The sequence below is a fragment of the Mobula birostris genome, chromosome 1 (genome assembly GCF_030028105.1).
Source record: "Mobula birostris isolate sMobBir1 chromosome 1, sMobBir1.hap1, whole genome shotgun sequence".
Lineage (NCBI taxonomy): Eukaryota > Metazoa > Chordata > Chondrichthyes > Myliobatiformes > Myliobatidae > Mobula > Mobula birostris.
In genome coordinates this window covers 251,256,682-251,270,238 of record NC_092370.1, presented here as the reverse complement: position 1 = coordinate 251,270,238, position 13,557 = coordinate 251,256,682, and the positions used below count along the sequence as shown (strand labels likewise).

Genomic DNA, 13,557 nt, shown 5'->3' with positions numbered 1-13,557 from the left:
TCCCTTAATCTCTGATCATAATCCATACTCTCTAAACCAGGCAGCATCCTGGTAAATCTCCTCTGTACCCTTTCCAATGCTTCCATATCCTTCCTATAGTGAGGCGACCAGAACTGGACACAGTACTCCAAGTGTGGCCTAACCAGAGTTTTATAGAGCTGCATCATTACCTTGCGACTCTTAAACTCTATCCCTCGACTTATGAAAGCTAACACCATCTAAACTTTCTTAACTACCCTATCTACCTGTGAGGCAACCTTCAGGGATTTGTGGACATGTATCCCCAGATCCCTCTGCTCCGCCACACTTCCAAGTATCCTGCCATTTTCTTTGTACTCTGCCTTGGAGTTTGTCCTTCCAAAGTGTACCACCTCACACTTCTCCAGGTTGAACTCCATCTGCCACTTCTCAGCCCACTTCTGCAACCTATCAATGTCTCTCTGCAATCTTCGACAATCCTCTACACTATCCACAACACCACCAACCTTTGCGTCGTCTGCAAACTTGCCAACCCACCCTTCTACCCCCCACATCCAGGTTGTTAATAAAAATCAAGAAAAGTAGAGGTCCCAGAACCGATCCTTGTGGGACACTACTAGTCATAGCCCTCCAATCCGAATGTACTCCCTCCACCACGACCCTCTGCCTTCTGTAGGTAGGCCAATTCTGAATCCACCCGGCCAAACTTCCCTGCATCCCATGCCTTCTGACTTTCTGAATAAGCCTACCGTGTGGAACCTTGTCAAATGCCTTACTAAAATCCATATAGATCACATCCACTGCACTACCCTCATCTATGTGCTTGGTCACCTCCTCAAAGAACTCTATCAGGCTTGTTAGACACGATCTGCCCTTCACAAAGCCATGCTGACTGTCTCTGATCAGACCATGATTCTCTAAATGCCCAGAGATCCTATCTCTAAGAATCTTTTCCAACAGCTTTCCCACCTCAGGTGTAAGGCTCACTGGTCTATAATTACCCGAACTATCCCTACTACCTTTTTTGAACAAGAGGACAACATTCGCCTCCCTCCAATCCTCCGGTACCATTCCCGTGGACAACGAGGACATAAAAACCCTAACTAGAGGCTCAGCAATCTCTTCCCTCGCCTTGTGGAGCAGCCTGGGGAATATTCTGTCAGGCCCTGGGGACTTATCCATCCTAATGTATTTTAACAACTCCAACACCTCCTCTCCCTTAATATCAACATGCTCCAGAACATCAACCTCACTTATATTGTCCTCACCATCATCAAGATCCCTCTCATTGGTGAATACTGAAGAGAAGTATTCATTGAGGACCTCGCTCACTTCCACAGCCTCCAGGCACATCTTCCCACCTTTATCTTGAATTGGTCCTATCTTCACTCCTGTCATCTATTTGTTCTTCACATAATTGAAGAATGCCTTGGGATTTTCCTTTACCCTACTCGCCAAGGCCTTCTCATGCCCCCTTCTTGCTCTCCTCAGCCCCTTCTTAAGCTTCTTTCTTGCTACCTATATTCCTCAATAGACCCATCTGATCCTTGCTTCCTAAACCTCATGTATGCTGCCTTCTTCCACCTGACTTGATTCTCCATCTCACTTGTCACCCATGGTTCCTTCACCCTACCATTCTTTATCTTCCTCACCAGGACAAATTTATCCCTAACATCCTGCAAGAGATCCTTAAACATCGACCACATGTCCATAGTACATTTCCCTGCAAAAACATCATCCCAATTCACACCTGCAAGTTCTAGCCTTATAGCCTCATAATTTGCCCTTCCCCAATTAAAAATTTTCCTGTGCTCTCTGATTCTATCCTTTTCCATGATAATGCTAAAGGCCAGGGAGCGGTGGTCACTGTCCCCCAGATGCTCACCCACTGAGAGATCTGTGACCTGACCCGGTTCGTTACCTAGTACTAGATCTAGTATGGCATTCCCCCTAGTCAGCCTGTCCACATACTGTGACAGGAATCCATCCTGGACACACTTAACAAATTCTGCCCCATCTAAACCCTTGGGACTAATCAGGTGCCAATCATTATTAGGGAAGTTAAAGTCACCCATGATGACAACCCTGTTATTTTTGCACCTTTCCAAAATCTGGCTCCCAATCTGCTCCTGTGTATCTCTGCTGCTACCAGGGGGCCTACAGAATACCCCCAATAGAGTAACTGCTCCCTTCCTGTTCCTGACTTCCACCCATTCTGACTCAAAAGAGGATCCTGCTACATTATCCACCCTTTCTGTAGCTGTAACAGTATCCCTGACCAGTAATGCCACCCCTCCTCCCCTTTTTCCGCCCTCTCTATCCCTCTTAAAGCACTGAAATCCAGGAATATTGAGAATCCCTTCCTGCCGTGGTGCCAGCCAAGTCTCTGTAATGGCCACTACATCATAATTCCATGTATGTATCCAAGCTCTCAGTTCATCACCTCTGTTCCTGATGCTTCTTGCATTGAGGTACACACATTTCAGCCCTTCTACCTTTTATTGACATTTTATTAATTTTTTTCTTGGCCAGAAGAAGACAGCGTATTTGACGAATCAGATGTACATGATACCCCAACTGGAGCTGGAAACAAGGAATCTCAGACCTTCTTTGCAAGACTGAAACGGATTGGGGGGAGCAAATCAGTAAAATATCAACCAGTTGAGATGAATGCGCAGAAGAGTAAGTGTTTATACTTTGCACAAGCAACACATATCTAGACGTGACTATTGAAATGATTCAGGATTAGTCCCATCAGATTAGTGAACTTGATATTATGTAAACTTCCTGCCACCTGCTCACATTCCAGCATTGGTACAGCACTTTTAATCTGGAATGGTTCAGTAACCTGGTTTTGCTAGTCATGTCCCAGATTATTCCTTGTTAAGGAATGTTGGATTCTGATGTTTTTGGATATCAGGAAAGAGGCATAATATCTGTTGCTTCATGATAATTTTATTAAGTGCTAACAGAACAAAGAAAGTTGGAAACAGACAGTAACAGAAGCAAAGGCTAGCAGCAGAATTGAGAGAAGAAGCAGAGATGGAGCAGCATGCTTCGTGTTTTTTATACCCCATCGATTAGAAACATTGACAGTAGAGGAGGCCATGGATGGACATATCAGATTGGGAATGGGACGTGGAATTGAAATGTGTGTGTGTCTACTGTAAAGATGAAGCCACACTCAGGTTGGAGGAACAACACCTTATATTCCGTCTGGGTAGCCTCCAACCTGATGGCATGAACATTGACTTCTCTAACTTCCATTAATGCTCCTCCTCCCCTTCGTACCCCATTCCTTATATATATATATTTATTTTTTCCCTTTCTTTCTCTTTTTTTCTCCCTCTGTCCCTCTCACTATATCTTTCTCTGGTGCTCCCCTCCCCATTTCTTTCCTCCTGGGCCTCCCGTCCCCTGATCCTCTCCCTTCTCCAGCCTTGTATCCCTTTTGCCAATCAACTTTCCAGCTCTGAGCTCCATCCCTCCCTCTCCTGTCTTCTCCTATCATTTCAGATCTCCCCCTTCCACTTTCAAATCTCTGACGATCTCTTCTTTCAGTTAGTCCTGACGAAGGGTCTCGGCCCGAAACGTTGACTGTGCTTCTTCCTGTAGATGCTGCCTGGCCTGCTGCGTTCCACCAGCATTTTGTGTGTGTTGCTTGAATTTCCAGCATCTGCAGATTTCTTTGTATATACATACTGTGACCACTAGGAGACACACTGAACAATTGCATATACATACTGTGACCATTAGGGGACACATTGAACAACTGCATATACATGCTGTGACCACTAGGGGACACACTGATCAATTGCATATACATTCTGTGACCACTAGGGGACACACTGATCAATTGCATATACACACTGTGACCACTAGGGGACACACTGAACAAACTGCATATGCACACTGTGACCACTAGGGGACACACTGAACAAACTGCATAAACAAGAGAAAATTTGCAGGTGTTGGAAATCCAAGCAACACACACAGAATCCTGGAGGAACTCAGCAGTTCAGGCAGCATCTATGGAAAAGAATAAACAGTGGACGTTTCTGGCTGAGACCCTTCATCAGGACTGTAAAGAAAAATGAGAAATTAGAGCAAGAAGGTGGGGTGAAACTGAGAGGGGCGGGATGAAATAAAGAGCTGGGAAGCTGATAAGTGAAAGCGATACAGGGCTGGAGAAGAGGGAATCTGATAGGAGAGGGTAGCTGGCCATGGAAGAAAGGGAAGGGCGAGGAGCACCAGAGGGAGGTAATGGGCAGGTAAGGAGATGAGGTAAGAGAGGGAAGTGGGGATGGGAAATGGTTTAGGGGGGTCAATTACTGGAAGTTTGAGAAATTGATGTTCATGCCATCAGATTGAAGGCTACCCAGACAGAATATAAGGTGTTGCTCCTCCTGCTTGAGTGTGGCCGCATTGTGACAGTAGAGAGGACTGTGAACTGCCGTGTTGGAATGGAATGGAATGGGAAGTAGAATTGAAGTGGGTGGTCACAGGGAGATTCTGCTTTTTCTGGCAGACAGAGCGTAGATGCTCAGCGAAGTGATCTCCCAATCTACGTCGATGTACAGGAGGCCACACCGGGAGCACCGGATACAGTAGGTGACCCCAGCAGATTTACAGGTGAAGTGTTGCCTCACCTGGAAGTTCTGTTTGGGTCCCTGAATGAAAGTGAGGGGGGAGGTGTAGGGATGGGTATAGCAGTTGTTCTGTTTGCAAGGTAAGTACCAGCAGGGAGATCCGTGGGGAGGGATGAATGGACAAGGGAGTCAGATCATCATCATATGCTGTGTCGGATGATGTAGGTGGTCATGATCTTTTGACCATGATTGTTCTTGGTAAATTTTTGTGACAGAAATGGTTTGCCGTTTCCTCCTCCTGTGCAGTGTCTTTACTAAACAGGTGACTCCAGCCATTATCAATACTCTTCAGAGATTGCCCGCCTGGAGTCAGTGGTCGCATAACCAGTGATATGCACTGGCTGCTCGTACGAGCATCCACTGGCTGCTCCCATGATTTCATGTGACCCTGATCGGGGGCTAAGCAGGTGCTACACCTTGCCCAAGGGTGGCCTACAGGCTAGAGAAGGGAAGGAGTGCCTTACACCTCCTTTGGCAGAGATGTATCTCCACCCTGCCACCGGGTCTTCTGGTTATGCCATTAATTTCCTTGTTGTGCATGTTGCCTGCAATTAGATACAGCTCCAATAATTTGTAATTTTAATAGATTTCTATAATTTAAAACCCTCCCTCTCACTTTGTTGTCATTTTGTTTTATCGACTTATTTTACTTACACTGCGTTGCTGCTTGCTTTGTGCTTTCTCGTGCTGAGTTCCCTCTGAGATTCCCATTTCTTTGCCATTCTAGTTTATACTCATCCCAGTGACCATAGTGTACACCAGCCTGGCAAGATTCTGCTGACGGATGAGCTGTCTTGACTTTTACGGTGCTGAGCGCCCCAAAAGCCTTAGAATCCTCAATCTCTTTATTTTATTTATTCAGGGATATAGCATGGAACAGGCCCTCAGAAACGAGAAAATCTTCAGATATTGGAATCTTCACTTTCCTCCTCTCCTCTTTCTGCTTTCCGCAGGGATCACTCCCTACGTGACTCCCGTGTCCATTCATCCCTCCCCGCCAATCTCCCTCCTGGCACTTATCTTTTCAAGCAGAACAAGTGCTACACCTGCCCCTACACCTCCTCCCTCACTATCATTTGGGATCCCAAACAGTCCTTCCAAGTGAGGCGACACTTCACCTGTGAATCTGTTGGGGTCACATACTGTGTCCGGTGCTCGCGGTGTGGCCTCTTGTATACCGATTGGGATCTGACATAGATTGGGAGATGCTCTGTTGAGCACCTATGCTTCATCTGCCGGAAGAAGTGGGATCTCCTAGTGGCCATCCATTTTAATTCCACTTCCCAATCCCATTCAGATATGTCCATCCATGGCCTCCTCCACTGTTCTGATGAGGCCACACTTAGGTTGCAGGAATAACACGTTATATTCTATTTGGATAGCCTCCAACCTGATGGCATGAACATTGATTTCTATAGCTTCCGGTATTGTCCCCCCCCCCCCCCCCCACCATTTCCCATCCCTGTTTCCCTCTCTTACCTTACCTCCTTGCCTGCCCATCACCTCCCTCTGGTGCTTCTCCCTCTTTACTTTCTTCAAAGGCCTTCTGTTCTCTTCCCCCTTCTCCACCCTTGTGTCTCTTTCACCAATCAACTTCCCAGCTCTTTACTTCATCCCTCCCCCTCCCAATTTCACCTATCACTCTCCCCTTCCCCAGCTTTTAAACTACTCTGCATCATTTTTTCTCCAGTCCTGCCGAAGGGTCTCGGCCCGAAACGTAGACTGTACTTTTTGCATGGCGATGCTGCCTGGTCTGCTGAGTTCCGTGGAACAGCCCCTCCTGGCCCAACGAGCTGTACCACCCAGAATCCCCCGATTTAACACCAGTTTAATCACAGGACAATTGACAATGACCCGTTAACCTACTAACTGGTATGTCATTGGACTGTGGGGGGAAACCTGAGCAGCTGGTGGAAACCCACACAATCAGGAGGACATACAAACTCCTTACAGACAGCATTGGAATTGAACCCTGACCTCTGACGTCCAAGGCTGTAATCATGTCGCGCTAGCTGCGACACTGCCTTAATGCCCCATCCTCTCCCATGCATAATTTTAGCAGCCCCTCCAATTACATCTAGTTTCTGGTCCTCCTGAATTCTTTGCATTTGGCATCTTTTCAGAAGCTGTGGCTTTCTCTTGGAGTTGATTATTTAAGTGTTGGTGGCCAGTCCAATGATCAAAACTCTTAATTTTTGGAATTCCTCTCCTTAAGGCTGTCCTCTTTACAGCATTGTTTCTTTAAGGCCATATTTAAAGCAGAGCTTTTGCTCATTTGCCTTAATAGCTCAATGTCAGTTTCTGTTTACAAATATTGCAAAGTTATGTTCATTTCTGTTACACAACGATGCTAAAAAACTAATTCAGGCTATAATTCAGTAATAGCCCAGATTACTACAATCCACTTTGTACTGGCCTTCCAAAGCAATCTATTGACAAAGTTCAACTCATTCAGAACGCCGCTGCTAAACTTTTAACCAAAACCAAGAGGAGGGAGCATATCACTCCTGTCCTAACTACTCTGCATTGGCTTCTTGTATGTTTTAGACTTGATTTTAAAGTTATTTTACTTATTTTTTAAACTGTTAATGGTCTGGGACTGGAGTACATTGCAGAATCATTTTCGTTTCATAATCCTGCTCAAGCTCTCAGGTCTTCTTCTGCCGGTCTCTTAAATCTAAACGATCTCCTTCAAAAGATAATTGGCAGGTCAGCTTTTTTGAACTACCCTCCCAAACTATAAAACTCAAAGCCTAAAACTATAAGGGATGCAGACTTAGTTGACACTTTTAAACACCAGCTCAAAACCTATTTATTTAACCTTGCTTTTACCAAACATCTTTATGTGTTTTATTTTCTTGTTTATTTTTATTTTTAATATTTTTATTATTTTCATGTTTCTATTTTTATCCCATTGTAAAGGACCTTAAACGACAGCATCCGTATGAAAAGTTCCCTGTAAGTAATAATAATCAACTTTGCAGGCAGGTTGGCTCGAGTTGTTTGGGAGGGTTTAAACTAATTTGGCAGAGGGATGGGAACTGGAGTGATAGTGCTGAGGATGAGGTAGCTGGTTTACAAACAACAGCGATGTGCAGGAAGACTCCTAGCAAGGAGAGGCCGATAGTAGAGCAAAATTGCAGTCAACAGGATGAGGTGCACTGTAAAAGGTGGTCAAACTTGGAAAGGGTGAACACAGGACTGAAGGTGTTTGAATGCGCATAGTATCTGGAATAAGGTAGGTGGACTTGAGCACAGTTACAGATTGGCATGTGTGATACGGTAGGCATCACTGAATCATGACTGAAAGAAGGTTACAGCTGGGAACTTAATGTCCAAGGATACACATTGTATTGAAAGGATAGGCAGAAAGGCAAAGAGGGTGATGTTGCTCTGCTGGTTAAACATAATTAAATCAATTTATCAGAAAGAGGTGACATCGAGTCAGAAGGTGTTGAATCATTGTGGACAGAACTCAGAAACTGCAATGGTAAAAAGAACCTGATAGGAGTTGTATACAAACCCCCGAACAGTAGTAAGGATGTGGCCAACAAACTACAACAGGAAATAGAAAATGCACGCCAAAAGGGCAATGTTCGATAGTCATGGGGATTTCAATATGCAGGTGGTTTGGGAAAATTGAGGTGGTGTTGGTTCCCAAGAGGGGAAATTTCAAGCAACACGCACAAAATGCTGGAAGAACCCAGCAGGCCAGGGAACATCTATGGAAAAGAGTATAGTTGTCATTTTGGGCTGAGACCCTTCATCACGACTGGCCCAAAACTTTTCCATAGTTGCTGCCTGCTCTGCAGAGTCCCTCCAACATTTTGTAGGTGTTGCTTGGATTGCCAGAATCTGAAGATTTCCTCTTGTTTGTGAGGGGAAACTTCCAGAATGCCTACGAGATGGGTTTTCGAGCTACTTGTGGTTGAACCTGCTACAGGATCAGCTCTTCTGGATTGAGTGTTGTACAGTGAAATGGAATTGATTAGAAAGCTTAAGGTGAAAGAACCTTTGCAGGAAAGTGATCATAACATGATCGAATGCACCCTGAAATTTGAAAAGGAGAAGCTAAAGTTCAGTGTATTAGTATTATAGTGGAATCAAGGGAATTACAGAGCCAGGAGAGAAGACCTGGCCAGAATTGATTGGAAAAGAACACTGGCAGGGATGATGGCAGAGCAGCAATGGCTGGAATTTCTGGAAGCAATTTGGAAGGCACAAGGTCTATACATCCCAAAGAGGAAGAGGTATTCTAAAGGACACAACCATGGCTAACAAGAGAAGTCAAAGCCAACATAAAAGCCAGGCAGAGGGCATATGATAGAACAAAAATCAGTGGGAAGTTAGTGAATTGGGAAGCCTTTAAAAACCACAGAAGGTCACTAAAAAGTCACTAAGAAGGAAAAGTTAGGATATGAAAGTAAGCTAGTCAATAATATTAAAGAGGATACCAAGAAAAAAGGATCTGGTGCTTTTCCGGCATCTACGATGAACAAATTCTTCTGGGGCTTCCAGCAGGGTACAAGTATTGATTTTAACTGATTTCAGTGACAAAGTCTGCCATCGCCCTGATGAAGGTGGCAGAATTCGTCATCGAAATGTCAGTTTAAACTAATACCTGTACCCAGTTGGAAACCCGAGAAGAGTTTTTTTTTCATGATACCAAAAGTTTCTTCAGAGACATAAAGTGTAAAAGAGAGGCGAGGGTGGATATCGGTCTGCTGGAAAATGATGCTGGAGAGGTAGTATTGAGGGACAAGGAAGTGGCGGATGAACTGAATAAGTATTTAGCATCAGTCTTTATTGTGGAAGACGCTAGCAGTATGATGGAAGTCCCAGGTGTCATGGCCATGAAGTATGTGAAGTTATCATTACTAGAGAGAAGGTTCTTGGGAAACTGAAAGGTCTGAAGGTAGGTAAGTCAACTCAGGCAGATGATGTGCACCCCAGGATTCTGAAAGATGTGGATGAGAGGTTGTGGAGGCATTAGTAATAATCTTTCAGGAATCATGAGATGCTGGAATGGTTCCGGAAGACTGGAAAATTGCAAAAAGGAAAGAGGTAGAAGCAAGTAAATTATAGGCAAGTTAGTCTGACCTCAGTGGTTGGGAAGATGTTGGAATCGATTATTGAGGATGAGGTCTCAGGGTACTCAGAGGCACACAATAAAATAGGCCATAGTCAGCATGGTTTCCTCAAGGGAAAATCTTGCCTGACAAATATGTTGGAATTATTTGATAAAAAAAACAACAAACAAGATAGAGAAAGGAGAATCAGTTGATATTGTGTACTTGGATTTTCAGAAGGCCTTTGACAAGGTACCACATATGAGGCTGCTTTACAAATGACAAGCCCACGGTATTACAGGAAAGATTCTAGCGTGGATAAAACAGTGGCTGATTGGTAGGAAGCGAAGTGTGGAAATAAGGAACTGATTCTTTTTACGTTATCTGTCAATGATTTTGATAGAATTGATGGCTTTGTTGCCAAGTTTGCAGATAATACAAAGATAGGTGGAGGGGCAGGTAGTTTTGAGGAAGTAGAGAGGGTACAGAAGGACTTAGGTTTGGAGAAGGGGCAAGAAAGTGGCAGATGGAATACAGTGTCGGGAAGTGACGATTATGCATTTCTGTAGAAGAAATAAAAGGATAGACTATTTTCTATGTGGAGAGAAAACAAAAAAAAACTGAGGTGCAAAGGGACTTGGGAGTTCTTGTGCAGGATTCCCTAAAGGTTAATTTGCAGGTTGAACTTGTAGTGTGGAAGACAAATGCACTGTTAGTGTTTATTTGAAGAGGACCAGAATATAAAAGTGAGGATGTAATGTTGAGACTTTAGAAAGCACTGGTGAGGCCTCACTTGGAGTATTCTGAGCAGTTTTGGGCCCCTTAGAGAACTGGAGAGGGTTCAGAGGAGATTCACAAAAATGATTCCTGAATTGAATGACTTGTTATATGAAGAGTATTTGATGGCTCTCAGCCTGTATTCACTGGAATTCAGAAGAATGAGCAGTGACCTCATTGTAATCTATTGAATGGTGAAAGGCCTTGATAGAGTGGCTGCATCCTCTGGTGGGAGAGTCTAAGACCAGAGGACAGCCTCAGAAGAGAGATGAGGAGGAATTTCTATAGCTAGAGTGTGGTGGATCTGTGGAATTTGTTGCCACAGGCAGCTGTGGAGGCCGAGTCTTTATGTATATTTAAGGCAGAGGTTGATAGACTCTTGATTGGTCAGGGCATGAAAGGATACAGGGGGAAGGCAGGAAACTGGAGCTGAGAGGAAAAATGGATCAGTCATGATGAAATGGTGGAGCAGACCTGATGGACTGAGTGGACTAATTGTGCTTCTATATCTTTTGGCTTTATGATCTTCAGCATTTCCCTTTGTAAAAGGTGCCAATTATGTGGAATTTTTTTACTCTATCATTGGTTAGTATCCTCAGTTCTTCATGTATTTAAATTAATGACAATGTGAAATTTCGGTTTAAAAGGGAACACAACATTTGACTTCAGTACATGTGAGGTGCATTGCTTATCTTAAGTGGGAAAAATGAAAAAATATTAATGTATGCTCTGTTTCTAATGAAGATACTCAATTTTATCTAACACTATGAATTTCAGTTGCTTATTTAAAATGTTACCTATAAAATCTTTTTGAAATATTAATTCTTTTTTTCTTAGGTTCAGAGATAGAACTGTCTGAATACAGAGATTCAAGTCTTTTGCCAGATAATATTATGCATTGTGGCACATCTCCAAAATTACAGGAAGCCTTTGGTCAACAGAAAAAATTGCGTGCAATTAAGCAACAGTCACTTGATATTGGAAATGCAGACTCTGCTCTGTATTCTTTGGATGAGCATCGCAGAAGGTCATGTCTAGATCGATATCAATCTGAAAAGCGATCAAGTTTTCCTTCCTATTATAATCAAATGGACAGTATGTATGGAAGAGCAGATCAGGATCTGATGACTGGAGAGCTTCAGGAAAGGTCTTTGGCTGCAGAGGGCTCCCAGGAAGGGAAGAGACCTGAAGTTGTAATACCAGAAGTCAGACTCAATTGCACAGAAACATTTGAAGTTAAAAGTGCATCTCCTGAGAAAAGTACTTCCTTTGCAAAGGAGGAAACCGATTTGATTGACTTATCATCTGACTCATCATGTGCACCCGACAAACAGTCAATTCTTTCAAGTTCTGATAGTGATTCTCTGGTCTTTGTGCCTCTCCCCCCTCTTAGGATTGTGGAAAGTGATGAGGAATATGAAATTCAGAATCCTCCTGACAATAAACTAAATGTCGAAACTAATACATTGTACAATACCACACCACTTGGCCTGAATATTACTCCAGTTGTACAAGTCAATGTTGAAGATTGTTCTAAAGACTCGCATTGTCTCGATTTTTCTAATACTTCTTTGCTGGATACTGAGAATATATTGTCAGTAGTTACAAATGATCAAAAAAACCTGGGAGAGCTAACACCACAGAAATATTCCAAGTGTTCAGGTTGTGAAAGTCCTCTTACTCTTAAGCAAAAGAGAGAAAATCTTCGGAAGTCGTCTGCTGTGTTGGAAGTATCCCAGGATGACATTTTTGAGTTGAATAAAGATCAAACTAAATCTGATAGTCCTTTACCAAGTCCTGTTGTAAAAACAGTACTCCTCAAACTTCCTTCAGAAGGTGAACAGAATGAAAAGACAGAGACAGAGGCAGAGATCACTGTTGAGAATGACCAAAAAGATGAAAGTGGCGAAGAAACAGAATTCAAAATCCAGATTGTCCCAAGGCAGAAGAAGCAAAGGAAGATTGCTGTCAGCGCAATTCAGAGGGAATACCTTGATATTTCTTTTAATATTTTAGACAGAATTGGAGATCAAAAAGACACTGGTAAGGAATTGATACAAATTCATCATTTCCAAATTGGAATATTAAAACATGGAGGGGAATATGTTTCAAAAGCTGGCAGGCGAGAAATTTGGACACAACGTTGTTTTAAACAATGCTACACGTCTGGCATCTCTAATTTCCAGCATGAATTTAACAAAATTGTTTCAGAATCAGAATCACAATATCTGGCATATGTCATGATATTTGTTGTTTTGTGGAAGCAGTAATTTTATACACATTATATATGTATATTTTGGTTACCTAAGACTTTTGCTCAGTACTGTATTTGTCAATGTGCAGCAGAGAGAGAATTTGTAAACCTGACCTGACAGAAGTAGAGGATATTAGGAATGGCGAAGGTTGAGTGCTGCACGAGAGATATGGGGCAGGTGGCAGAGGAGGAGTGCCAGGGGCATGGGGGTGCTGTGGGTGCAGACCCACCTAGCCCTGAGACACCAGGAACGGTCATTTGATTCCAAACAATTGGTTTATTGATCATTACAGAATGTCTCTGTGGTGCTTCCCACTCTCTCCCCTCTCTGTTCCTCTTTTCCCAACCATGATTCTTCTTTCCCTCGGACTCTCAGTCCACAATAGAGACCCATATCTGAATCAGATTTATCATCACTTACGTATGTGATGACACTTGTTTTGTTTTGCAGCTGAAGCACAGTACAATGTATATGTATAACATTAACGAAGTAGTGCAGAAATACAAGGGAAAAATAGTGGGGTGGTGTACATGGGATCATTGTCCGTTCAGAAATCTGGTGACAGAGGGGAAGAAGCTGTTCCTGGAATGTTGAGTGTGTCTTCACGCTCCCATACTCCTACGTGATGGGTGCAAGGAGAAGAGTACTATTCCATGGGCACGTCAGGCCAGTCTGGGCACTTGAGGCTAAAGATCATTCTTGTGCGCTGACATGATTTACGGCAGCTGTGCATGGGACAACAGACTTCCCCCAGGAGAGCTCTCTTAGAGCTGTACAAGGAAATTAGGCCACCTTGTATTGAAACATCTGGCATATATCATGAGATTT

General features: G+C 43.4%; 1 protein-coding gene across 1 annotated transcript in view; it reads left to right on the top strand.

Moving 5' to 3' along the window:
- Nucleotides 1-13,557, top strand: part of LOC140194116 (protein unc-79 homolog) — a 338,541-nt gene that overhangs the window by 147,855 nt on the left and 177,129 nt on the right. The window contains exons 29-30 of the mRNA XM_072251578.1: nucleotides 2,512-2,661; nucleotides 11,312-12,517. Coding sequence (XP_072107679.1) covers nucleotides 2,512-2,661; nucleotides 11,312-12,517 — 1,356 coding nt within the window. The remainder of the gene's footprint in view (nucleotides 1-2,511; nucleotides 2,662-11,311; nucleotides 12,518-13,557) is intronic.